The sequence below is a fragment of the Stylophora pistillata genome, chromosome 4 (genome assembly GCF_964205215.1).
Source record: "Stylophora pistillata chromosome 4, jaStyPist1.2, whole genome shotgun sequence".
NCBI classification, from domain to species: domain Eukaryota; kingdom Metazoa; phylum Cnidaria; class Anthozoa; order Scleractinia; family Pocilloporidae; genus Stylophora; species Stylophora pistillata.
The window spans coordinates 41317243-41344000 of record NC_142522.1 but is presented as its reverse complement, the minus strand read 5'-3'; the positions used below and the strand labels follow the sequence as shown (position 1 = coordinate 41344000).

General features: G+C 37.9%; 2 protein-coding genes across 2 annotated transcripts; one reads left to right on the top strand and one right to left on the bottom strand.

Annotated features, from left to right (window-relative positions):
- The first annotated feature begins 185 nt into the window (after positions 1–185).
- On the top strand, positions 186–24852 carry LOC111347414 (uncharacterized). Its single transcript, XM_088758137.1, has 22 exons — positions 186–586; positions 2480–2551; positions 2896–2967; positions 3123–3182; positions 3568–3642; positions 5951–6028; positions 6270–6341; positions 6944–7018; positions 7170–7241; positions 12363–12428; positions 12753–12824; positions 15936–16007; positions 16284–16355; positions 16678–16749; positions 17537–17605; positions 18527–18598; positions 19254–19325; positions 19735–19794; positions 20153–20361; positions 20898–21017; positions 21512–23026; positions 24212–24852. Exons 1-22 carry the CDS (start codon positions 378–380, stop codon positions 24400–24402), a joined length of 3447 nt encoding a protein of 1148 aa, XP_088614263.1. The 5' UTR covers positions 186–377; the 3' UTR covers positions 24403–24852.
- On the bottom strand, positions 10710–12010 carry LOC148733778 (uncharacterized). The gene is made up of 3 exons (XM_088758135.1): positions 11741–12010; positions 11539–11627; positions 10710–11401 (listed from the first exon to the last, which is right to left on the bottom strand). Exons 1-3 carry the CDS (start codon positions 11936–11938, stop codon positions 10972–10974), a joined length of 717 nt encoding a protein of 238 aa, XP_088614261.1. The 5' UTR covers positions 11939–12010; the 3' UTR covers positions 10710–10971.
- Positions 24853–26758: the final 1906 nt, after the last annotated feature.

Below are 26758 nucleotides of genomic sequence, written 5' to 3'. Positions count from 1 at the left end.
CCGGCTTAATTACCAATCATTAACAATTCTGAGAAAGCTTCTCTTGGCAATCTTTTTTTCATAGTTTCATTTCAATTGATCACGAGATATTTAGTGAATCTTATCTATCCATATCCAATTGAGTTCTCAGTATTTTTCCCAAGTATATTTTTTCTCATAGTTATGGCATAACCTGAGTGCCAATATATAAATGTGTCACTCTGCATCTCATCCTCTATGAACTGCTTTATAAGTTAAAAGAGAACAGTAAAGCAGGATTTATTTTTACTCAGGGTTCATGTACTACATTTTGCAAAATTTACTATTCATAATTGGATTTAAAGCGCAATAAAAAAAAAAAAAACAAGGACATTGATAATTGGAGAAGAGGAGCCAGTATGAAAGCTACGTCTATAAAAACACAAAGAAGGTTCATTCATATCTGGATGAATAATCATCCCCCTTCAAATAAGGTAAAACATGATATTCCAAATCAGGTCAAGGATCACTTGGAACAATTACCGCCATTGCAAAAAACGTTTGGTTGTTTTCCACAAGCCGTTAAGGGGCTCTTTGGACGAAAATCGTCAAAGCATCGGGACATGTGGTAAGTGTTTTCTTCCGTTATCGCTCGAATCCTTAAATTCTTCGGAAGTTCACGTAAAAATTTTTGCGGTACTGGTTTAATTCAAGAGAAGGAATTTCAATATTCTAGAGAGAAATACGGGAAGACGCAATCTAAATTTGATAACATGAAGTCGTGTTTCGCAGCTTCGACACACGTACATGATTATGACCTTTAAACCTTAGATTTGTTTTTGTTCCCAGGAAGTCGTTAAGTCTACTAAACAGCTATATCTTGGATCTTAAAACTATCCTTCCCGAGATTTTCTAAAGTATTAGATTATGGAGAGAATTACGGTGTCGTGTCGGAGAGAAGGAAGTGAGCGGTTTGGAATGTCAGATTAAATCAGTATCTATTTCGTATGTTTATAATCATCAAATGGAATTCAGCTCTTACGGTGTAATTACACGACCCAAAAAAAAGAATACTTCCAGTTTAAGATTTTTCCGAAATAAAGCTCTCAAATTAAACTTAATTAAGGTTATTTATGGCGACTATGGCTATGATATTTCAAGGAACGAAATATTCTTCAAGTTAGGCGGTTCAAACCATTTCGCATATCATATCAGACTCAGTCCGGAAGATAAGTTTTGTTAAAATAGTATCCATTCTCAGCTAGGAAAGGTACCGCGCTGTTATTAGCATCTGTCTTCCTTTGATTATATCTGGTTTCGATTATTGTTAACTAAGGTAGACAGAAAGACAGGAAGACTATTTCATTTAATCAGACAAAGATGGCAATAGTGGCGATGTACAATATTTCAAAGCAGGTATTACTGGTGACTTTGCTCATGGAATGGATCATGACATGTCAGGATTTTTGTCCGGACAAATGCAGTTGTAGTCCTTTTGGCAATACTCGGATTAAAGTAAAGTGTTCTGAAATTGAATATGTACCGAGTGGGATACCAACCAGCACAGTCGAGCTGTAAGTAATAAGACGCTGATTTTGATTCTGCCAGGTTTTGCCGTCGAATGAATCTCATTTGAAAGACTTAAATGTATACCTCCATCCTTTATTTATTTATTTACTTAAGGATTTGTACAAGCAGTACCGGAGCAAAAGCAATAGGACATAAGTCCCTTGCTAGGTTTAAGCTCCAACCCAACCCTCTCCTAAAATATTAAGTTATATAGACTAAATATTTCGTAATAGGCCGCTTACAAGTGCACGCAACAAGGGTATTTACCCAGCGACATTTAGGACAACTTATTTTCAAGGTACGAAAGTTGTCGCCATCAAAAACGTTGAAAAGTCTCTCGAAATAAAACGACTTAAGTTTACGCTTTAAAGAGTCAATAGACTCAGCCTGCCTAACATCATTAGGTATATTGTTCCACAAATTTGCCATCCTATCAAAATAGAAATCCCGAAATGTTGATTTATGATTTTTACTGAACTTTAAGTTCAGCCATGAGCACGCTTGACGCGTCTGACACATAACAAGGGAAAAATAATAATTAAATGAACGAGTTAAATCAATATGACCATAAAGACATTTAAAAGAGAAACATAAGTCGAGATATTCGAGCCAGTAATTAAGAGGAAACAACTTCAGTTTGATTAAGCGATCCTCATAGATAAGTTACTACTATTTTTTAGTAGAAAGCGTACAGCTCTTCTTTGCACATTTTAAACTAAGAATAAACTGCTGATAACAGACTGAGGTGCCCATAACTGAGAGTAATAGCAAAAGTGCGAACGCAGTAATGAACAGTAAAGATGCAACAGCAAACACTACTAACAATTCCTGCGCAGCTCCTTCTAATAAAGCCCAGTAACCTATTTGCTTTAGCAACTATCATGAGTATATGATCCTCCCAAGAGGTTTCATTTACGATCACTACCCCAAATCTTTTTCTTTCTTTTTTAAGGGACATTTCCAGTTGCCCGCTAGAAAGTATTTCAGAAGACTCTTTCATAGACCTCATACTATTAAAGAACCTGTAAGTAAAACTTGTGTTTTGGCAAGATACACTTGTTATCAAATTATTAATTTCATATATAATTTAACTCTAAAATCAACAGTAACCTGGGGAAACCAGTCATAAGACAGAATCAGGAATAAAGGCTTTTGAATGGTGCCAAATTTTTCAACGTAAAAAGGCGCTAATGCAAAGACAAAACCAAAAAAAGGCTGTTAAAGATTTGGAAAATCTGTCTTCACTACAATAGGGGTAAGATGTAATAGATACTTTTAGAAATCGACATACTATTAAGATCAAGTTAATTACCACAGCTTGTTTGCGTTAAGGCTTTACCTATTTTCCAGTTTATTTCTATTTTCCAGGAATCTTTCGTATAACCAGTTAGAGGTCATGCCAAATAACACCTTCAGGAATCTGTTATCCTTGAAGTTACTGTACGTAAGAACTCATGAAGAATACGCATAAATTGAATTATTTCATATAACCGACAGAGGCGCTAATAGTGTTCTTGGTTCTTTCTTATCTCATGATCATTGATTACTTGTAATTCATATATTCCAATTTCCTTTCTGTTGAATTCTCGTTGCAGAAATATCGCGGAGAACCACCTCAGAGGAGCCTTTTACCTACCAAAAAGCATTGTTTACATGTGAGTGTTCGCAGAATTTCATTACGCACGACTGAAGCCAAATAAAGTGAAAGGGATATAACGAGCGCCCTGATTGGTAAAAAACCTATCGTTCGAAAAGAGAAAGTAAAATTAAAAGTCATGGCACTATGGTCTATCATATTGCCTTAGCCATAGTTTAGTTACATACGAAAGCTGCTTACAGTAATTATTGTAAGCAAAACAAACTTGAATGTAAATTACATTTTAGCAAAACGAAAAATTTCTAGTCCGTTAAGTTCACCCCAGATTGAACGAGGAGATTATTAAACTATTTACTAAGATGTGTCCCCAGGTTATTGTTGTTGGCTGACTCTTTTTTTCACTTCTTCCGTTTTCTAAATTTGTTTTTTGTTTCTTTCCTTAGTGACCTGTCCGACAACCAATTTTCTCTTGGCGACTTAAAGGTGATTCTGAAGGGACTCAAAAGGCTTCGACATTTGTGAGATATTGCTCAGTTCTCCTCTGCTTATGTATTGAATTGTCACTTTGATTTTGTTGCCGAAACAGAATGTTGCTAGAGGGCTCATTTCTTATCTGGCTGTTGTCAAACCAAACCAAAACATTGTAAAATGAAATATGTACTAAAATTCGCTTTATGGAAAAGAGGACTAAGCGAATGCATTCGTATGAATGACTTTAATCAACTGATTAACAAAACAGATAAATAAGTTTTATTTCGTGCTCATAAAACAAGATAGGCAGAAATAAATAACTGCGAAGGCAGGCTATCATCCACTTCACTCATAACTTGAATTATACAACGAAGGGACTGACGCAAGATCAAACACGACTAGATCATGAGCTGGGGTTTATTATGCATAGAAATCAAGAGTAAAATAGTTTAATTATTTTGGTGTAATCGTTCAATAATGCGTCGATCAATTCCAAGCTTCAGCATCTCCCCCTGGGTAAACCTCCTGAGCATTAGAACTTTTGAAGATTTGCTCGTTCAAATATCCGAAAAAAGGTTGCGTTTAAATGTCCCACCCAATTTTTAAAGATTCTTTGTATGAGATAGAATAAATATATGAAGTTCATATATTTTGAACTGCGGTATTAGATACGTATGATGCACGATCCTCGCAGTAGATAGCGCTATTTATGCAATAGCGAAAATCAGACCTGAAAAAAATCAGGCCTGTACGGGACTCGAACCACTGACCTCTGCGATACTAGTGCAGCGCTCTACCAATTGAGTTAACAAGCCAACTGGGAGCAGGCCGTTGAGTTGGTTCGTAATAAACCAGTGAAAGTAAATATTTGAACTTCATAAGAATAAATATATGAACTTCATATATTTATTCTATCTCATTTATCACTTTCACGGGTTTATTACGAACCAACTTAACGACCTGCTCCCAGTTGGCTTGTTAGCTCAATTGGTAGAGCGCTGCACTAGTATCGCAGAGGTCAGTGGTTCGAGTCCCGTACAGGCCTGATTTTTTTCAGGTCTGATTTTCGCTATTGCATAAATAGCGCTATCTACTGCGAGGATCGTGCATCATACGTATTCTTTGTATGGTTAACAAATGTTGCAGAATCCTAGCGTAGTCGCGTATTTTTGGTGCCATTGTTGGATTTTCACTTTAAAACATCATTCTATGATATGAAAATTGTCTTTCTAGGCCATTCAATTATGAAAGCTGTTACGAGGATCGAATTATTTTTACTGAATCTGTGACGCAATCCCAGACTTTTCTAGAATTATCTTTAGTCTGTAATATTCCAGAAACTTCTTTCATGTGACTCAGCAGTTTCCAAAAATAGTACAACTTGTAATACGCTATAAATAGTAATAGAACATTCTAGATACCTAAAGTAAATGTGTAAAAGCTGGCTTGTGAGAAGTACAAAAAGGATTTGCCCAAGGGCTCACCCTGACTAAAAGTTTGGGCCGGCTGACTAAACTTTTGGAAACTATGATGTGACGAGGCTATGACCTTTTGACCTTGCGATATCCGGAGAGAAGAAAGAGAAGAAAAAGACGATAGCTGAGAGAGGAAGGAGATAAAGAATTTAGAGTTCACTATGAAGTCCTCCGGAAGAATTTGTGTACACGGAAAGAAAGCCGTGAATTAAGAAGCCAAGCGCTGTGGTCTTCAGTCGGCGGATGTTGGAATTGGAAGTTGATCAAGATGACGAACACTTACACGGCATGAAGGATTGTAAGCTTACTTTATGAACTGCTTAACTTAATCTTTAACCTAAGTAGATTAGACAGTGTAAAACTAATTAAATAATAGTTAAAATAGGTAACTGCTTGTTATTACATTTTTGTTGCGTGCCATATATTGTACTCGGGAGTCTATTTTTATGTATGCTTTGTTAACGGACATCTGTTGGTCATTCGTGCACATAACAAAGCAGACCGTTTATCTTTAGAATCCTTCGTGAAAACACTGTATTACGCTGGGACCACCACGCAAGGTTCAAATTGTCCCACCCCCCCCCCCCCCGACAGTGAAATGTTTTTGGCTTGCGGGGGGAGATGTTGAAGTATCCAATTGACCGGCACATCTATAACAAGATTTCCTGTTCCTTTAAGTTACTTGTTTTGCAGCCGCACAATGCTAGAGTACTAGAGTAGCCAATCAGATTGCAGCATTTGTGATTGAACGCTGGTAGATTTAATTAAACTAAACATGTATAACTGAATTCGATTTAATGCAGTGTACATTGTAGTTTTTTTTTTTCTAGTTTTTTCCTCTAGTTATTAATTTGTATCAAATTTCTTAAACCTTTTGCAGAGATGTAAGTGGGAATTTACCACTTGGGCCTACTCTCACTACAGACATTTTTGCTGGATTTGAAGAAATGCGTTACCTGTAAGTTTGCTTGTTTCCTTGTATTTGTCGGTTCCAAGGATGACGAAAAAACAAGACACCCTTTAAGGCTTGTTGGTACGCGCTGAGAACCATGATAAGCTCATCTGCTCAGATTTACAGTGTCCTTAGAATTTTTCAGCAGACAAACTCTGATAACCGAGCTTTATGATCAAAATGCTGATCCTTGCTTATCAAATAATGACTCTTTAAATCTGTTCATATCTTGCATATTCATATACAGATACATACGCGATTGCAATTTAGAGCATATCGAGAGTGGAGCGTTTCGAGCGATGCGGAGTTTAACATATCTGTGAGTAAAGCATCATTTGTGAGACAACTTTTTTTTTCAACAACTTTTTTTTTCAACAACTTTATTTTTCAACAACTGCGACTACTTCACTTGGAAACATCAAATGACGAGTTCCTCTGCTACGTTAAATAAGATTCATCCGTTGGAAAAAAATATTTGCACTTGTTTCAGATCAAAAAGTACATTAGCTTGATTTATATGTTGCATCAGCTGATTTGTAGCCAGCAGAATCGGCGCATTTTTTTGGCATTTTACAGGCGAACGTTGACGAAAGCTAGGTGAGCGCAAAACACGAGTGACGCGACAGGGGAGGGTTTTTTTTTTTTTTTTTTTTTTTTTTTCGCGCCCATGACTCGTTTTTTGCCCCCATCTCGCTTGCCACTTGCTGCAGCAGCAAGAAAACAAAACAAGAACAAGCGAAAAAAGGAAACGAAAAAACAATAATAGAATAGATCAAACAGGCGGAACATTTTCACAAACTAAAACCCAGACTTCAAAAATCCAGTGTGAGATGTTTTTTTTGTTTGTTTGTTTGTTTTTGTTTTTTGTCTTTTTTAAGATGAAGTAATAAACAACAATTATCACATTTTATTGGATTTCAGTGAAATTTCATGGAACGGACTGAAACATCTACAGCCTGGAGCATTGGAAGGACCCGGTGATCAGTTGCTGAGTTTGTAAGTAAATCAGCGTAAAGCTCTCCATAATGATGGCGTCCCTCTTGTTTTTCATCCTTGTCTTGTACTCCTTCCTTAAAAATCTTATTGGATTCTTTGAAGTCATCTTCTATAAATAATTTTGAGGATCTGATTTCTTAATCTTCTACAGAATACTGCACAAAAACCATTTACAAACAATAGCCGATGGAACTTTTGTACGCTTTAAGAATCTAAGTCGGTGGTAGGTCATTGTCAAAACCTAATGGGTTTATTGCTACATGTAAAGCTTACAGCATTTGCTCCTGCCATAGATTGCCTCTTGCAAATGGAATGCTTAGATCTCTATGAACACGACAGTGGAGTCGTGTATTATTAGAACAATTGTGGTTTAAGTCCTTCTAATGCATGTCATTACCAGCAATGCGAGTCATATTGCGTCTCAAATACCGTACGTCAATCAAAGATTACTTTCAAAATGGCTTCCCGAAGATACAAAGAAATGTATGGGATCTGAAATAAAATCTTATTTTTTGGCAGTTTAAATAAATTAAATTCTACGTGCCGACCTCTCGTTGATAAATAATATGCAACTGCACTACGAAGCGAAAGTTTTTTCACCGTTTCGTTTATTCGTCGAGCCGCGGAATAGAGGTAAAATAACAAAGATCTTCGGTTGTACTTCCTTTATAGTTTCATCCAAATACCTTCACTTACCTTCACTTCCATGCTTTGAGCTGTCCGTGTGTTTCATGCTTTCATCGGTGCCGACCCCTCAAAATTTTCTTCAGTTTACGATCTTTCAAATACGTTAAATAAAGCCTTCCATGATAAAATAGGAGGCCGCAAATCAATCTTGAAAATAGGGCTTTTTCACTATTAGACGTAACCTTTACCTGAGCTCGCGAATGTCCTGTAGGACGCGAAGAACGACCACTTTCCATCGTTTTCTTCGTGAAAAAAGTCGCCATATTTACTTCAGCTTAGCAGCCTAGCATTTCCACGCTTTTTACCGCTGTTTTAACAATCTGCAGACTCCTACAAGCGCCAAATCGCGCCAATTATAAAAAACAAAACTTGTATCACTGTGAGCTCATTCCAGTCTGAATCGTCAAAAAATGTCTGATGTTTTGCTCGATTTCGAAAAGAAATCCCTAGAATTTCAACTTAAGGTCACTGAATCTCCTCTTTCTTATATAAAACAGCAATGCGTTCAAGAATCTCGAATAGCTCTGGCAATATACATCCCGTATCCAATTTTGATGAAATGGCATGAGCTTGTTGGAATAAAAGACGAGAGAGGAAATGAGTTAAACTACATTGACCTTCTTAATTTTTGGATTCCTGGTCGATGGTTTAAAGTAAGCAAGGAGAACGGATCAAGAATCCACGGAAGATTGAGACGTGAAGCCGGTGCAGTTGTGAACAAATACACTGGGAAGAAAGTTAGTGGAAGTAAGAGAGAAGAGGCAAACAGGAAAGGGCTAACCCTTAACATTTATGAAACTGAGCTTGTGGTGCCTCATGAAATAGAAGAGAATCTGTCTGCTGCAGAGCAAGAAATAAAAGAATGGAAATTGAGGTACAAGGATCTTGAGAAGGAGAAGGAAAGCTTGGCAAGGGGAATGATGGAAGCAATAAGAAGAAAAGAAAATGAAATGGGAGAAACGGTCAAAACTACAGAGGAAAAGTTCAGAGATATTGAAGAAAAAAATAAAGAACTTTCTGAGTACATACAAAATTTAGAGAAAAAGACTGGTTTTCTTTGCCAAGGGAAAACTATAGACAGTTTGGGAAAAAGACAGCAATCGAGAAGACTGAAGGAGCTGAAAGAAAAATCAGAAATTGCCCTCTGGTTTCTTGAGTCACATGGACTCAAGCTGTCTTTTCTCAAGGTCCAGGAGGCAGCAACTAATGAATTTCACACCCTGGAATTTGACCAGTTGTCAGCTAATGAGACTGACCAGAACAACCTAGAAACTCTTCTATTTTTACTGGACAAATTCTGTGCAAGTGATGAACTTTACCATGAGTTGTCTCTTTTGTCTGAAGATTTACCAAGGACATATTTGATCAAACAAAGGAGGAATGAACTGAATAAACTCTGTCATATTGAAAGAACACCAGGTCAATACCCTGGTGCACAACTTTCATTTTCTGAAACTCTACAAGATCACATCAAACAATTTTTGGAGTCAAATTCAAACCACAAAGGTGATGAACCAATAAAGGTAAAGATCAGTTGTGATGGTGCGAAGATGTCGAGGTCAGCAAATTTTATGATAATGTCATTCTCACTCCTTCAAACAGGGGATTTAGTTATGTCATCAAAGGGCAACAGGACAATTGGTGTAGTCAATGGCCCTGAAAAATATGAAACAATTGAGACATCATTTTCAGAAATTATCAATGACATAAATTCTGTGAATAAAAATGGGAAGATCAAGGTTAATGACAAAGAAATAGCTGTTCAATTATTTCTCGGTGGAGACTACAAGTTCTTGCTGATGGCCATGGGGATGTCTGGGGCTACCTCAGACTATGCATGCCTTTGGTGTAAGGTGCACAAGCTTTTCAGGTGGGACATGTCCAAAGATCTGTCCCATTATAACGAAGAGCTCAAGAGAACACTCCAAGAAATTAAAGAGTTAAGTTCCTCTTCAAAGAAATTTTCATGTGTGAAAAGTCCATTGTTTACTATTGAGCTTGACCACATTATTCTTGATGAATTGCATTTAATGCTGAGAGTAACTGACAAACTGACTGAAAATTTAATCACAGAAGTAATGGAGAAGGATGCAAAGCAAGATTTTAACATGGCTCGGGGTAAGGAAAAGGGTGTAAACCTTGACATTCTCATTAAAACAATCAATGAACTCGGCATAACTTTTTCTCTCTGGGAGAAAAAAAATGCTGATGGGAAAGGCAGTGGAACATATGACTGGACTAGCCTTGTTGGGTCTGACAAGAAAAAGCTGACAAAACTTTTGCCAGCAAAACTCGAAGAACTAGATATCCTGTTCCCAGAAACAAAAGAAACAGTCATCAAACTCTGGAAAGATTTTTATACACTCTACAGTTTAATCAACTCTGATTCAAATGCTGGTGACTTTTACCTTGACATTTTCCAGAAATCTAAAGACTTTGTAAATTTGTTTTGTTCACTTGGTGGTGTTCGAATAGGATATGAAAAGAAGAGAGTGACTCCTTACATGCATGCATTAGTATATCATGTACCAATGTTCATCAAAAATCATAAAAACTTCAGACAGTTCACTGGTCAAGGCATTGAAAAAAATAATGATGATGCCAAGAAAATATACTTTCAAAAATCAAATAAGTGGGATGCGGCTCAGGATGTTCTGCTTCTGGAACACAGGCAGGAGGCACTAAAGCACTGCGAGAGAGAAAAAAGGCAGTACACCAAACGAAAAGCAGCTTACTGGGAGGATGGCATCATCGAGACACGAAAAAAAAGAAAGAGGGCATGTTTAAGAGAACTACAAAATGACCACAATGGAGCTGATGTACAAGGAAATAACTTAAGCGAAGATAAATACAACAAAATGACTGTTAAGCAGTTAAGACAGGAAATCAAATCTATAGGTATTAATGTGAAAGGGATTGCAAAGCTGAAAAAATGTCAATTGGTTGAGATTTTGAAGCAAAATCAGTAACTATGGCAAGCAAAGGAACAACAGATATGCAGACATGTATCACAAAATATATTTTTTAATTTGATTATTTGCAAAAATATCTTGTGAATAATTTTTAATGCTAATATGAATACTAAACTTTTGTTTGTTTATATGCTTACAACAAAATAATAACAATAATTTTGATATAGTGTATTTAATCATAAAGCATATAACTTTCTTTGATTTTCAATTGTTGCAATCACATATTCCACTAGAAATCTCTGCAAAATTATTTTGTAGATTTTCTTGTTTTATATTTATCTGTTCTAAGATAAATTAAATGTTTTTACAATCGCATGCTTTCCTGTTGACATATATCATAACTTTTTCAACTGGAAAATTTGGAGCAATTTTGACCTGACCACTGGATAAAACGTAACGTTTTTTTGAATTGTTAAGGACAGTTTTTAACTTAACAGGAAAGTCAACTGCTATTCCTTGTCCAAGTTGATTGAAATAATAGTACCAATATGGTGGAAGTTCAAATCGAGTAAAATCATTTTTTTCATAGAGTATACTAACTCCGTCTTCTGCTCTTTTACCTTTTCCTTTAAAAACGTATCTCACAATATCATGATCCATTCTAATTTCAGTGGAATAAAGAACTTTAACCGCATTCGATTTTAGGATTGAAAGAATGCCTTCCAGAAATGCAACTGATGCGCTCTGTAGTCTTTCCACGGTAACAGTGGGGTTGCTGTATGCCCTAGAAAGTTTTTAATGCAGAAAACAAAACATAAGATTGGAATCGAAAACGTGTTACGGTTAAGACGATCAAACCATCTTCTATAATGAAGCTCACATTTAAGCTTAAAATCACCATCGAAAACAAACTAAATATACCTGATAAGATGCTCATTCAAATGAGCCGAAGGCTCCCACGTGCTTGTCCACAATGGCCAGTCCTTCCATTTTACTAGGTATTCAAAGTCCTGAAATTGTCAGAGATTGATTAGAGCTGTTTATGAACTTACTTCGATTGTAGTATAAATTTCATCCGAAGTAAAATATAGCTGCAGGAACATAAAAGGGTCAATACACATACCTCGTTCTTCAATCTTCGCCGGCTGATAAGTCTCTCCACAAAATAAACTTTAGATCCGCTTTTAAATTTTCTCCTTCCTTTCAAATGAACTTCTAAATCCACTGTAGAAAGAACATTTAGTGCTTTATAATCAACTCGATTCCTCCGCGGAAATCTACTTCGCTCCATGTTTACATGAAATCTGACGCCATAGCGCATGAACAGTAGAACCTGAAGAAACTACTGACCTCGCGGACCGCGGGAGTAAAATGTCTCGGATTGCTGGTAATGCCTACCCCAGGTCTTTCTTCCCTTTTCATCATTATCTTTATCAATATCATCATGATTATTATCACTACCATTAAAATTATTGTTGTTTCTATCATTATTTCCATCATTATTATTAAAATGATTAACATCATTCGATCCTTACCATCATCATCATTTCAATTATTACTATTACTTTCGCTTTCCTTATCACCTTTCTTTTTTTGTCGTCACTGTTGTGGACATTACGTATTATATTCATCATCAGACTGTTGTTTGATTCATCTGTTTTGACTGATCTTCGTAGTTAACACTATTAAAGAATCTGAGAGGTTAAGTGGATTTTTTCTCCCCTCCTTGCACTTTAATCCTACAGCCGTCTGTACAACAACTTCTTAAGATCCGTACCGGATTTGACTGGTGTAACAAGAATTGTGGAGTGGTAAGTGATCATCTGACTGTCATATGTTTAGATGATGCCGTCGACCTTGCCACGCGTTAAGTTTATAAAAAGAAAAATCAAGTTTTAGAAGTCGCTGTTGGTTCATTTACAAGCCCCGATCTTTTATATATCCTTGTTGATGCTCTGAATAGAACATTCGGAGGCTCAGTGATGATAAAGGAACTGCTGGCATATTTTCCTCAGTGAGGCATCAAGAAGTAGAACGGTGTCCTAGCTCTACAAGCTTGTCAAAATAGTCATTATAGTTAGGGAGGAACCCGGCGTGTTGAGAAGTAATGTACAATGTGATTATATTCTTTACAGGAGATTGGATCGTAACCTCATAAACGACACGTCACAACTTAAAAAATCAAATTTCAAGACAATTCTCAACTTGTAAGTGTTAGAAACCAATGTCATACTGTGATATTGGAATGTGATCATAACCTATTATCAAATTTCCAATGTAACCAGCACAATAGCTCATTTACCGAATGCTCGTGTATTAGAGAGCTAGTGTTAAAATCAAGGCACGAGAAGGAGGCTAAGTGCGCAGTCGCTTTCGATGGCACCGAACATGACGGCTCTCAAGAGGAATTTTCTGGTCTTTGTAACGAGTATTGCGTATGAGATTCTTGCGGCACCAATTGGAAGGATAATCGACCAGATTTACTTTACCTTTCCCTTCAACTTGAGAATTGAAAAATTCATTTAAGTTCTACCGCAAAAGTCTACACAAACCAAGATAGCGAAGACTGGGAGCTCCAACAACTTGAGGATATTTAGCACACATTTTGTACCAAAGAACTTGGAAAAGTAGAGGCAAAAATCTTAAATCAGCTCTGCTAACGATTTTCAAATCCCTCATTAATAATTAGGAAGTACGAAACAAAGTTTAAATGATGACATCAAAACAATTCGGGGGGGCACGCAGATTACGGTCTTTTCGTCCAGAAGTCTTTTCGTCCAAGCCTTTTCGTCCAAAAGTCTTTTCGTCCGAAAGTATTTTCACTAAAGTCTGTTCGTTTACTTGTTTAGTCTTTTCTCGAAGCAAATAAACAACTTTTAGAAGGCTAGATGAGGCTATAAGAAAGAACTGGTTGCGAGCCATTCACGTAGTGATGTTACACTTCATTGCCCTTTTACGCTCACTAGTAACAACAAGCTTAATATTCCCATTTCTTTTGCCACTATGTAATAAAATATTTTGCGTTACAACTTCATTCGTTCTCTGTGTATTTATCGTAAAATTCCCGACGTTGAATTCGTAAACGAAGATTGGTGACTAAAGGTATCGGAACCAAAATGGCGGCGGCTCGCAATTAGTTCTTTCTAGAGCCTTATCTAGCCTTTTAAAAGCTATTTACTTGCTTCGAGAAAAGACTTAACAAGTAAACGAACAGACTTAGGTGAAAATACTTTTGGACGAAAAGACTTGGAAGAAAAGACTTTTGGACGAAAAGACTTGGATGAAAAGACTCTTAGACAAAAAGACCGGACACCACGCAGATGCCGAACAAGAACTCGGAAATTTTGTACCTCCACGCAGTTAAAGTTTTAGGGTTTGGCAGTTTGCCTTCAGTTTTCTGTAAGTTCTCATCCAATAGCTTTTTCGTGGTCCTCGGTAGAATCAACTAGTTCAGTTTTCTGCTCCAATGTTGCCACTTTCTAGGATAAATTAAATATTCTGCTTCAAGCTTTCCTTTGTTATTAAGTATTTAGCTCAGTATTTAGCGTGGTGGGCTCGATACCTAGTTCCCCCGACATTTCAAGTCATAACACCTTTGCCACTATCATGAATGCCTCTCTCTCGCACACAATTTTAATTTTCCCATATTGAATTTCGAGAAGTTTTCGCTTGGTGTTGTTTTTTACCCTGAAAGTATCTATATTTCATTAACGCAGCTTCACTATTTGCGGGGCAAACCATTTTAATGTCTATTGCTCCGGCTCAAATTCTCACATTAAGTATTAAACAATAGTCCTTTTGTTCTTTGTGAGGGACTTTGGCCGAAGCCACGCGAAAAAGTTCGCGACTAATCGGAAAAAGTTTTCGGCATGACAATTTAGCTATTTTTGGAGGGTGGGTAGCGCATATTTGCACACGACAGGTAAACTGTCACCGGAGTACCCCAGGGGAAAATTAACCGCTGAATTAGCCGCTTCGGGGAAGTGGGTAGCGTAAATTTGTCTCGTCGAGTCAACTCTCAATGGTCTACCCCAGGAAAAAATTGACCGCTAATGTGGGTTAGGGTATACACACATCGAGCATACACACATCGTGAACTCAATATACGTTATGCGACTCATTCAGACCACCTCTCTCCAGTACAGTAATTGTGCGTCTAAACCAAATTCGTCATAGTCCTAAACTAAATTCTAGTCTTTCCGAGCGTTTAAATTTCCCGCTCGTATGCTAATAGGAAACTTCGAGAAATTCCTCGTGTGTGCTGAGGCTGTTGCGCCATTGTTCAAAAATTGCTATATTGAGTCATTTTCGCTTGTATAACAAAGCCTAATGTTATCAAAGTTGAGCCACTTTTCTTGATACGATCATGTACTTTTGTAACAAGAATTTTCAATTATGTATGTCTGTAGTCAGAATAAGAATAGAGGATAAAGTTGTTGTTGTGCATTGTTTGTGCAGTCGCAAGCGACTTCGCACCTAGCCTTGCCCTCGCGCGTCTATTTCGGCACCAGGTCTCTCACTCTTGATAAATCGGAAATGAGCTTTTTGATATCTTAATGCATCCGTAATCTGCTTATACAAGAAGTGCGTGGTTAGAAGTGAAGTGCCTAGGGAGGTAGCTACGTGTGTGAGTAGGTAGGTAGGCATAGGTATGTATGGGGGGCGGTTAGGTTGGTAACTAGGAAGCTAGGAAGCTAGACAAGAGCTAGTTCGGCTGGAAAATATAACGGAAGATAGGTAGGTGGGTAGTCATCGTATTTCCTCGAATAAGCGCCCGGGTGCTTATTTGAAATTTTAGTTAAAAAGGGGGCGCTTGTTTGAAGGAGGGCGCTTAGTCGGGAGAGGAGGGTGTGCTTATTCATTTTTCCTCTCAACGACCTGTAACTTTATTGTAGATAAATCATAAATCATAGAAAGACAAAAACTACAACGTTATCCACGTAGGCGTAAAGTCAATATTTTGAATGTCTTCCATTCGTTTAGACGCAGGGAAAATATTTATTAGCTTAAAAGACGATAGGGAATAAGCCAGAAAGTATTACGACAATGCAATTGGAACTTAAAAAGTGAAGCATGTACCTACATGGCGCTGGAAGCTTAAAGCTTGTTGGGCACATTTTGATTGAGATACCATTCCTGGTCAACTGTTTTCTTCCAACGCATCCCAAGAACTTTATTGTCATAGAAATTACTAATCCCAGAAGGTGAGAATAGCTAGATAGATGAGTAAGTAGGTAAGAAGGTGGGTAAGTAAGTGGTAAAGCTGGTAGGAACGAAAAACTGCACGACTAAAACGTTGAGATGCTGTCAACTTTCAGGTGGTTGGATAACAATCAGATCGAAGTGATATCAAGAGATTTATTTTGGAGGTTACCCATAAACGGAAGCCTGTAAGTTAAAAAACAAAAATTGAACGTAATAGCTTTCACAGGCCTTTTTGGGGTTTCCGGGTTTATCAACTGATAGATCTGATTTGTCTGTGTATTTCCCTGTTTCTGTCGTCATTTTTCCCTTTGTGCCTCTACCTGTGTCTTTCCCTCTGCTTATATCCCCTTAGGCATACTTCTGCAGTAGACGAAATTCCGTATGTTTAATATGAAATGAAGCTCTGTACCGCTTACAAAATATATACATTTGGTCGATTTCTTATCATACTTTTCTGGCAGTGACTTGTCCTTCAACAATTTACAGTCAATACCAGACGGAGCATTTCTTGGATCCTCGAGTTTAACAAGCTTGTAAGTCTTAAAAGGAACTATAAAACAAGCTCCGAACCAAACTACCATAACATATTATAACATTTTTAGTTTCTACTTTGCTTAGTTATAATATTGGAATTAATATAGTTTTAAGTGGCTTGGAGTCTGGTCATCCGTTTTACCACAAATTCTTTCGTTCTTTCGTTTATATGCTTGGTTCGTTTTTAGTTAGTTTGTTGATGTTGATGTTGTTTGTTTTTTTGTTTTTTCTTCTCATTAAGGAACAGGCGAGTACTTTTCTAAAAAATGTCCTCATCAGTTTGTGAATGCTCTCTGTATAAAGCTTTTGCTATCTTTTTAGGTATTTAAGCTTCAACAAGATTGCTTACATTGGCCGCTATACGTTTGCTGGATTAAAGAGTCTACATCTTCTGTAAGCTAGTGTTTCTTTTTATTCCGACGTGGTGGGGTCATGTTCCACGGTCTAATCTTCAAATTCTGTGAAAAGCATTTATGAGTTCATAGCCTTATTGGTCAACGGAGACGATCATCCCAGTCATAAAATAACGATTACCCGACTTGCTTGAATTACTCTCGGAATGGCTATTTTCCAAAAACATTATAATAACAATAAAAATGGAGAAAAATTAACTTCAACGTACCTATAATGGGAACTATAAAAAAGCGTTCTAAAATAAACCAAAATTCCCTATCTTAGATAAAAAAATGATGGATACCGCCTCCCGGTTAGCTCAATTGGTTAGAGCGCCGGGTTATGTTGTGCGGGAGGTCGAGGGTTCGAGCCCCGGCCGGACCGATACTCATGGTCTTAAAATAAGTGAGGAGAATTTGCTACCTTTCTATAGTCATGAAATGGATAGATATTCTAGTCTTCTAGGATAAGGACGTATAAACCGTAGGCCCAGTCTCCTGCAGGGTTAGGGGCAGGAGACGTTAATTTTCCACGCACGAGATTACTGTGCTGTGGATGTCCTCCCCTGGGGTGGGATGGGTGGGAATTGGCCCTGAAAAGCCCCCATGGGGAGTGATCAACTAACATATGTATTTTTGTATGTATGTATGTATGTATGTATGTATGTATGTATGTATGTATGGGTGGGAGCACGAGGCACAGATGTGACGTAATATAAACATCGCGTTGATTGATATCTGCGCATATGGTTTAGATCTTACATAATTTGTCGATTTTAAATTTGCAGGGCGCTGATAAAAAACCGGATTAAATTCATCCCTGATTACGTTTTTGCAGAAATTCCCCTGCAATCTTTGTAAGTATGAAAATACATGCAGCTTGACTTAACGGCGAGCAAGAAACTTATGCCAAGTTCAGAATCATATTCAAATACAATTAAGTAAACTTTGGTAAACATAATTACTTTGGCTGTAGCTGCCGCCGAACGTTGCACTTGCGTCCGAAGGAGTTTCAACGATAAAAATATTACCATTGTTATTAGTAGTAGTAGTAGTAGTGAACTTTATTTACGTGTCGTGAAAACCTAGCGCATAGCACTAATTGGGGACACAGGGTAAAAGCTTTAAAAATAAGAAATCTAGAACCTATTTACAGAATTATTTACCTAACCTATTAACAGTTAAAATTATTTATCAATGTCCTAGAGTTAAAAATCAACTATTACAGAGCGCACATTTTTGGCACCATCATCAATCATGATAGTCATGTCCGTTCTCCTGATTTTGCTCTTAAATCCGTTCAGGCTGTCTTCACTGCGTAACTCTTTTGTAAGTTTCGACCAGAGGAGAGGGCCATAGTATCTTATAGAGTGTTTACCATATTAGCAAGATCAACACTTTAATCTTTAGATAACAACTTAAGTTCTCCTTTACAAATGCAGATGGCCAGAGGGTTACATTGATGGAAAACTACGCATCACACTTGTGATGAGACGAAAACATGACCGCCCTCGTGGTTGAGCTGTCACCCGGCAAATTGGTGACAACCGCTGACCTTACTAATCGCTTACTACAGTACCACTGTAGTAACATTTAGCAATTTCTGTAATTCTAAGAAGAGATGAAATTGTCTGCTTTGTCTATTTGTTGTCATTCTGTTACCTTTAACTTAAATTTCCCAGGCGAAAGATAACAGAGAATTAATATAAGTTATAACTCTGGCCTACTGTTCCCTGGGCTTCATCAAAACATATTTCTAACTTAATAACTACCTGCAGATTCCTCCATAGCAATGCCATTGAACATGTAGATGACAATGCTTTCAGTGGACTTAACAACCTTGACTTTCTGTAAGTTGTAATGATATAATCTCATTGCAAGAGAGGATTTCCTCAGCGACAAGTAGTTCCTCCATTGAAGAATACTGTTCCTTTGAGTGCGGACTCTCGGCTCAGTCACCTTAGTCAGCTTCTTCCTTTCTCGGTTTCATCCATAGTTTGTTTGTGATGATTCCCGTTCACTCAGTTGGAGCCGTCACATCCACTTTAATCTGACTGCTCGGGATCTTCTTGATTAAGTGCTTTTATAAAATAACACTACCATGGATTTACCGGAGCAATAAACAATAGATTTTTGACCGATCAGGGCGTTCGCAATATCTCAGTTATTTAATAAACATGCATAGCCCGTAGATGCATCTGAAATCAAGGCACTCAGTTGCAAACGAATGTACTTCAGAACATTAAAGAAAAGTTGCACTAGATTTTATTCTTATTCTTTTTTTAAACAAACTTATCGAAATAAAATCAGGGCGGCAAATATGTTGTACCTTATACTGATAAGAAATTGTCTTATAAGTGATTAATCTAGTCGAGGAAATCATTAAATTAGCTTGGATTACTTTGAAATCTTGAGCATAATTATCTTGTAACATTACAAGGCAAGCCATGCTTTGATGTCAGTTCGTTACCTATCCATTTACAGGCATTGTTATTTCTCTTTTAGAACACTATTTGATAATCCTATAGAATATTTACGCGAGGGTTTATTCAGTGAAATATCGCGTAATGCTACGGTGTAAGTATAACATGAAGATAAACTTCAATGACTAGCTGACTGGACTATCCGCATCATGATTTGTTGTCACACCCTTGTTTTACTTTTTATAGTTGTTCTAACTAACACTATTCCGACATTTTTGTAAAGATGTGATTGTTGGCATTCTCTTGGAGACCTTCCATTTGAGAGAGGAAAGCGTACATGAGGATATTTGTACTGTATGTGTGTATAGTAGAGCTGCTATTGAAAAACCTCGGGGAATCTTTGGATAGAACCGGGTCTTTTAAAAGAAATCCAGGCACTCTCGGGATAAAGATAGCACATATTAGACTTAAGAGACTGAATTAGCTGATATAGATACCAATGTTGAGTCTAAATCATTGTGATCATAAATCACAAAATTCATTATTGCGTTAACTTTATTAAGGTCCATAACGTGTCAGAAACTTCGCCAACTTCCCCGAGGGAAATATACTACAATGACAATGCAAGTATTCTGATTTGATGTAAACATTATGAGGAAAAATAAACTGATCTCAATGTATGATCTATGTATAACATCGCCCTTTTTTCCAGCTTGATCGATCAGCAAGGACATTGGATTCAGATATATAATGCCTAACCTGATTTCCTCTCATCCTGAACAAATCATGAAACTGGCCGTGGGGAGATAAGGAAAGTTGATGAGTATGAGAAACAGGCTGTGCCGTTAAAGTGCAAGGCCAAAAGGATGCAACTGGCGTTCATAATTAAGCACACTCACCTTCTTCCCTTCTCCATCTTTCTTAATTCGTTGTTGTACATCAAGTGTTCATTAACCTTGTTTCCTTGTGTAATTCCCTCAGTGACTGTGCTCCTTCCACGACATTTTATGTGTTGGTGTTCAGTGAAGAAGTGGACTACACAGGTGGCCTTAGAAGTTCAGGATTTGTTTGCAATCACTGTAAACCTGGAAAGTTAATCGACTCTCGATGTGTGAATTGCAGCCTTTGCGCTGCTGGTTTCTATAACGACATTGATGGCCTTTATGGTTCGTGTCGTGTGTGCCCTGCAGGTAACTGAAAGAACAGCCATCGATTAAGATAATCTGGCAATACGAGTATTTTTCGCTGGCGAGTTAATTTAAGACTGTGAGCAAAGCAAGCCGGCGAGAGGTCTGTAAGTGATCGGTGCAAGACCATTTGCAGACCTCTCGGCGGCTAGCACAACTCAAGGTCTTAAAGCTACTCGCAGGCGAAGACATCTTCGTGATTAAGCGCCGGCAATGAGGGGCTGCTCGCGGGGTAGCATCGATTTAAAAAGCAGCTTTTTTAGGAAATAAGCAAAAATAAGGTGTTTGTTGTTAATATTCCTAGTTGTTGCTTGACAACTTCTGGAAGAACGGTTGGGGGTTTTTTCAAAGAGGAAAACACGTTCTTCAAAGTTGTACTTGTTGATAATTTGACATTGGAATAGCGAACGATCTCGGCAAAAACGATAGAAGGTGCGCCTGCTCGAACGTAACGAAAAGATTTGTTCGTTTCTGGTAAATTAGTTGGTGCCGAAGTATACTAGAACTACCGAGCTTTGCTTTATTCTTCACGTATACAGGAGGTTTCTATCAAGATCAAATGGGACAAGTTGATTGCAAGAGATGTAGCGTTGGTACGTTTGTCTCTGAGGAAGCACATCCTGGCACCAGTATCAGTGATTGCTTGGCATGTCCTTATGGTAAGAAAATGGACTGGGAAGTTCAATCCTTTTAAAGAAAATTCAATTAAATTATTATCGACTCAAATAGAAGTAAACAAACGTAGAAAGAAACTACGCAAGAGAAGTACGTTACCGTAAAATAAGTTTACCGGGGCTTGCAAATGAAGAAAGCCTCCAGACGCGCGCCATAAGACGCACTGAAACGTATACCAACTAGGTAACAAACCTGCTGAGGAAATGTTTCGAAAAGAATTGTTTAAATCCTCCGGCTTCTCACTAACTTCACTGCAAAACAAAATAAAAACGAGACTATTATGGCGAACCGAGAGAGAAATATCGTCTAACTGTCGGAATTAGTAGTTGGTAATTTCTCCGCACATGAATATCGCACATGAGAGAAATTTCCTCATACCTTTGTTTATGTTCTAGCCCCCCTCCCCCTCCCCCTCCTCCCTCCCCCTCCCCTCTCCCCAGTATGCCATATGTCTAAACACTCATTCTTAATTTATCAGGAACGTTGTCCAATGAGACCGCTGGTTATCGAGCATGTAAATGTCTCCAAAATTTCTACCGCTTGGATCGTTTTGGCCCTTGCACAGCATGTCCACTAGACGGCTTTGTTTGTAAGAACGATACAGCAATACTTGCACCCGGTTACTTCTGGAAATGGCCTAGAAAAACAGAGAGAGACCAGTACAAGAATTTTGTCTTTAACATTTACTCTTACGGATCCAATTATAATAGTATTTCCTCCAAATTTCCTGGTTCACTTCCAAAACCACTAAAATGTCCTCACATAGACTCATGCAAAGGTGGGATTGACTCAGAATGCCACGAAGGATATCAAGGGACTTTGTGCGCAACCTGCACTGGTGGCTTCTATTTCCGATTCAACTCTTGCTTGAAATGTCCTCGGTTATCTGTTGCGATAACTTCATCCGTCTTGGTAGTTGTTTTGTTTGTTACTGTGTTTCTAATGGTTCTTTGGGGCGACTCCAAACGCACAGAGAATTACCGAACCATTGCTGATATCATCATGTCGTGCTTTAAGATTGTAATTGGTTTCTACCAGGTCATTGCTGGTATTTTCTCGGCATTGAAGAGAGTTCGATGGCCTGTGGCTTTGATTTCAATGGAGGAATACCTCAAATTAGTCGAAGGAAACATTCTGCAGTTCGCTCCGCTAAGCTGCATCCATTCTCAACTGCGGATTGATCAATTCGTGAAATTTGTGGTGGCAATATGCGTGAATGTATTGGTTGTTGGTTTGATTTTTCTTTATCTCATCCTGAAAAAGCGTTACATCGAAAAAAAAATGGATCGCCCCAATAGTGACAAAGAAAGGGAAATTTTGAGCTTGAAGAAGTCTTGCTATCGGAACATTTTCCTCTTTCTTTTGACTTCACACCCTGCAACGGGCAAATCAATAATTCAGATCCTTCCTCTCCCGGGTGCCTGCGTGAAAACTTGTTTCACCGACGACATGAACGATTGTATTTCCCTCTTGAGAGCCGATTACTCCATCCAGTGTTTTACCCCTCGCCATAGCTTGTACTGGCTTATTGCTGCAGTTTTTTCATTATATCCTATAGGATTTCCACTTCTGGCATTGTTTCTCACTTACAAATATCGCGAGTCACAGGAAAATGAGGCGATCAAATTCGGACTGAGAGTGTTCTTTGAAAACTACAAGAATAAGTTTTGGTTTTGGGAGATTATAGAGATGTATCGAAAGCTGATACTGATCTCGTTGATCTTCCTCTTTGGATCTGAAGGCCTTTCTCAAGTCGGCCTTACGATCTTGACGGTAAGCGCGTTTGGAGTTGCGTATACGTTCTTCCGACCGTTAAAAAGCAAGTTTGAGGATCGTCTACAAACATTTGTCCTGTGGATCATATTCTTTGATGTCTGTCTTGGTGCAGTGTACACAAATTGGGATGTCCGAAATACGCAGAATAGAGACAACTCCATATTTATGAATGTCCTCTTCTTGACCCTTAACGCCTCTGTGTTGTTACTCGCCATTGGTGAGTACATGAAATGATTATGTTAGTTTCGCAGTAATGTTTGGAAATTCATGAAATTGTGTAGGAAACAGGGATGGCGCATTGGTGAGAGCGCTCGCCTCCCACGGGTGTGACCCAGGTTCGATTCCTGGACCTGGCGTCATGTGTGGGTTGAGTTTGTTGTTGGTTCTCCTAGGGTTTTTCTCTGGGTCCTCCGGCTTTCCTCCCTCCGCAAAAACCAACATTCCAAATTCCAATTCGATCTGGAAACACTGGACAAGAAGAGCCACCCAGTGGAATGTCCATTGCTTAATTATTTATTATTATTATTATTATAATTATTATTATTATTATTATCATTATTATTATTATTATTATTATCATTATTATTATTATTATTATTATCATTATTATTATTATTAAAATTTGTTGTCTTTAAGCACCTCCGTACGTGGGTTACAGGTTCTAACAGCGCCTGCAAACTGCACAAATTACGAAACATTTCTGCTAATGTCAGTTCATCATTTCATTTCATTTTCTTGGTTACTCGATTTCCAATTGAATTAATAGATAACAAAATAACCACTACATTATAAGAATTACTAACACCTGCTTCCTCGATTGAGATGTAAGTTTACAGAAAGATCGAGGCTTTTGGTTAAACGCTGCCACAATGCTGAGGCAGACGAGGAAAATTAAGTAAAAGAGGGCCGAAATGTCGTGGTGATGACAAACGCACAACCTCATTTCTTATTATACATCCACCCAAAAGACTTACTGATAAAAGGGAGAAAACCTAAATACTACAGGGAAAGGAAGACTTCGGCCCAGTCCCCAAGGCTCCCTCTATTTCTCCCAGGCTATGTTATTGATCAAAGTTGCTGCAAATTTAAAATACTTGGCAATTTGCGGCCGTAAAAACTTCTGGCTGACACTGATCGTGTTTTGAACGTTATTGTTTCTAATAATCGGTATCAAAACCGTTTACACAATTCAATCTCTTCTATACTATCTTATCAACACATTTATGCTTTAAAACACCACGATATAGTGAGGTTTAATATAATAAATATACTGGTTGATTACATACATAAATGACATCTACTTTAGAGGTGAGGCATGACAAAAGAATACGATTTCCTGTGAACATATCTAAAGATGAGTGACACTGATTCAATGTTTTTTTTTCTTTCTTTTTTTTTTTAGGGAAAGGATTCCTTCATTTGAAGTCTTTTTGGAAGAAAGTTTACTTGTGCCCAATCTACAGTTTCAGTTTCTGTCGCCGTGGTATAGTTCGTCTGAAAAGCGGTGTGGTTGCCTTCTTTCGTCGATTTTCATTAAAAGGAACAAGATCGGAATCGTCCGATGATGCACTTGTTTATTTTATCCAAGATTAAACGGAATCGTAGCCCTAAAAAAGTGACCGTCCGTTATAGCACGATTTGGAACAAGATCGTAATCGTCCGATGCACTTGTTGATATGATTCTTCGACAAGAGACTATAATCTCTTATCAAAAACTAAACTGAACCTTAGCTCAAAATAATAATCGGTTTTACATCTGCAGTACAATTTTTATCCAAATATTAAAGCTATAATGAGTTTGCTTGGCTCGTAAGACGTTGACTTATGTTCAAGTATCATTGCATCAGATATAGTAATCAGTTGTAACGAAAGATCCTCCATAACAGGTAGACTAAGGAGGTATTAGAAAGAATCACTTCTACGACTGAAAGAAAACAACTAGAAAATAAGTGTTCCCTTTTCACTTTCTGCTGTATATGCAAAAATTTGCCTTTTTGAACATTTACATTTTTTTAAATCATAGAATGCGAGATTAAATTTGACTTTAGCATTAGTTCACTATTATCTTTGATAAATTGCTAGAGATCATTCAGCTTTAGCTTGAACGATGTTCCTCTTAAATGCATGTGTAACATTCTTTTATGTTGCACAAAAGGCGAAATATAAGGATTTGAAACCTAGAAAATCCGAGCTGGTTTGGGATAAAAACGAACTAACCTCGCTTTTGTGTTCGTTTCTTCGAATCTTGTCTGTGTCCTAAACTTATTTGCTTATTAGCTCCTTCTTAGTTTCGTCGCTTCACCCGACCCTCTATAGTTCCAGGGATGAGTGTCGAGTGACCCTGCGTGAAAGGATTTTTTTTTAATATTTAAAGAAGCGTCAGTAAACAGGGTTAAGTCGTTCTTCGTTCTAAAAACCCACCAAAGACCACCAAATAACCCGAGAAAACACTGAAAATCAAAAATGATTGAGCTTCCAAAAGTTTTGAGACTGTCATTAAAGCAGTAAAGCAGTGGAACATTATCCGCGATCGCTTCAAGCAAGCCGGGCTTCTCATGCTGATAAATTCTTATTTGGCAAACGCAACTGGTCTCAGCCATTCACGAGTGGGCCTCCATTCTTAACATTAAGGGTCAAGCTGATGTTATCCAATTCGATTTCAGCAAGGCCTTCGACAAAGTATCTCATCCAAAGCTCTTATATAAGTTAAGTCACAATGGTATTCAAGGCCAAACCTTATTATGGATAAAGGGTTTCTTAAGCAACCGCTCCAAAGTGTCAGTGGAAACGGCGGACACTCTGCCCCGTGCAAGGTTATTTCAGGTGTTCCACAAGGGTCTGTCTTAGGCCCCACGCTTTTCTTGATGTACATAAATGACATCGTGGGTGATATCAAGTCAAATATTAGACTCTTTGCTAACGACACCATTATGTATGGACAGGTTGTATCGCCTGCGGATCATTTTATCCTTCATCAAGACCTTGACAGACTAACTTCATGGGCCTGTCTTTGGCAGATGGAGTTTAATGTTATGAAATGCTACCACATATCCTTGACCAACAAGCGAACCGTTGTCATACTACCATATTACATGCATAGTCAGGTCTTGGAACATGTAACTTCCTATGATTATCTGGGTGTTAGATTAACGAGCAAGCTAAATTGGAAACAACACTGTGATAAAACTTCCAACAAAGCCAATAGGGCTCTCGAGCTGGTCAAACGGACTTTACAAGCGTGTACGCCTGAAGTCAAGGAAAGAGCCTACAAAGCAATTATTCGACCTTTACTAGAATATGCAAGTGCTGCCTGGAATCCACACACAAACAGGGACACTGAAACTATCGAAAAAGTCCAGCGACGGGCTGCTTGTTTCGTCGCGCATAATTACAAGAGATCTACAAACTCACAAGATCTTTTAAATCAACTTGGTTGGGACTCCTTGGCATCCAGACGTTTGCTGGCCCAAGTGACTCTTTTTTATAAAATCAACAACAATCTGCATAGATCTTGAATTCCCATCTTCTATCCAACCCGCTCCTAGACCAAGGATCCAACATGCCATGCTCCAGCCCCACTCAAGTGTTTTGGCGCACAGTTATTCTCCGTTTATACGAACTGTTCGAGCATGGAATAAACTGTCAACTCAAACAGTCCAAGCTAAGAACATTACTTCTTTTAAATTATTAGCCATAAGGGACATTCAGACCATGAAGACCCCGAACCACCTGAAAAGATTTTGAACTATTTACATTTATTGTTTCTTTTAGACCTTACATATTTATTGTAGATTATTAGCACTATTAATTAGTTATTCTATATCTCCCAGCGTTAGCTCAGCTATTTGGGAGTATAAGTTCCAAGTTCCAAGTAGATGTTGGCTTTTTCCTTTTCTGTTTTTGCTTTTTTCCGCAACAAATTTATTTCAGTTAGGTGTAAATCAGGGAG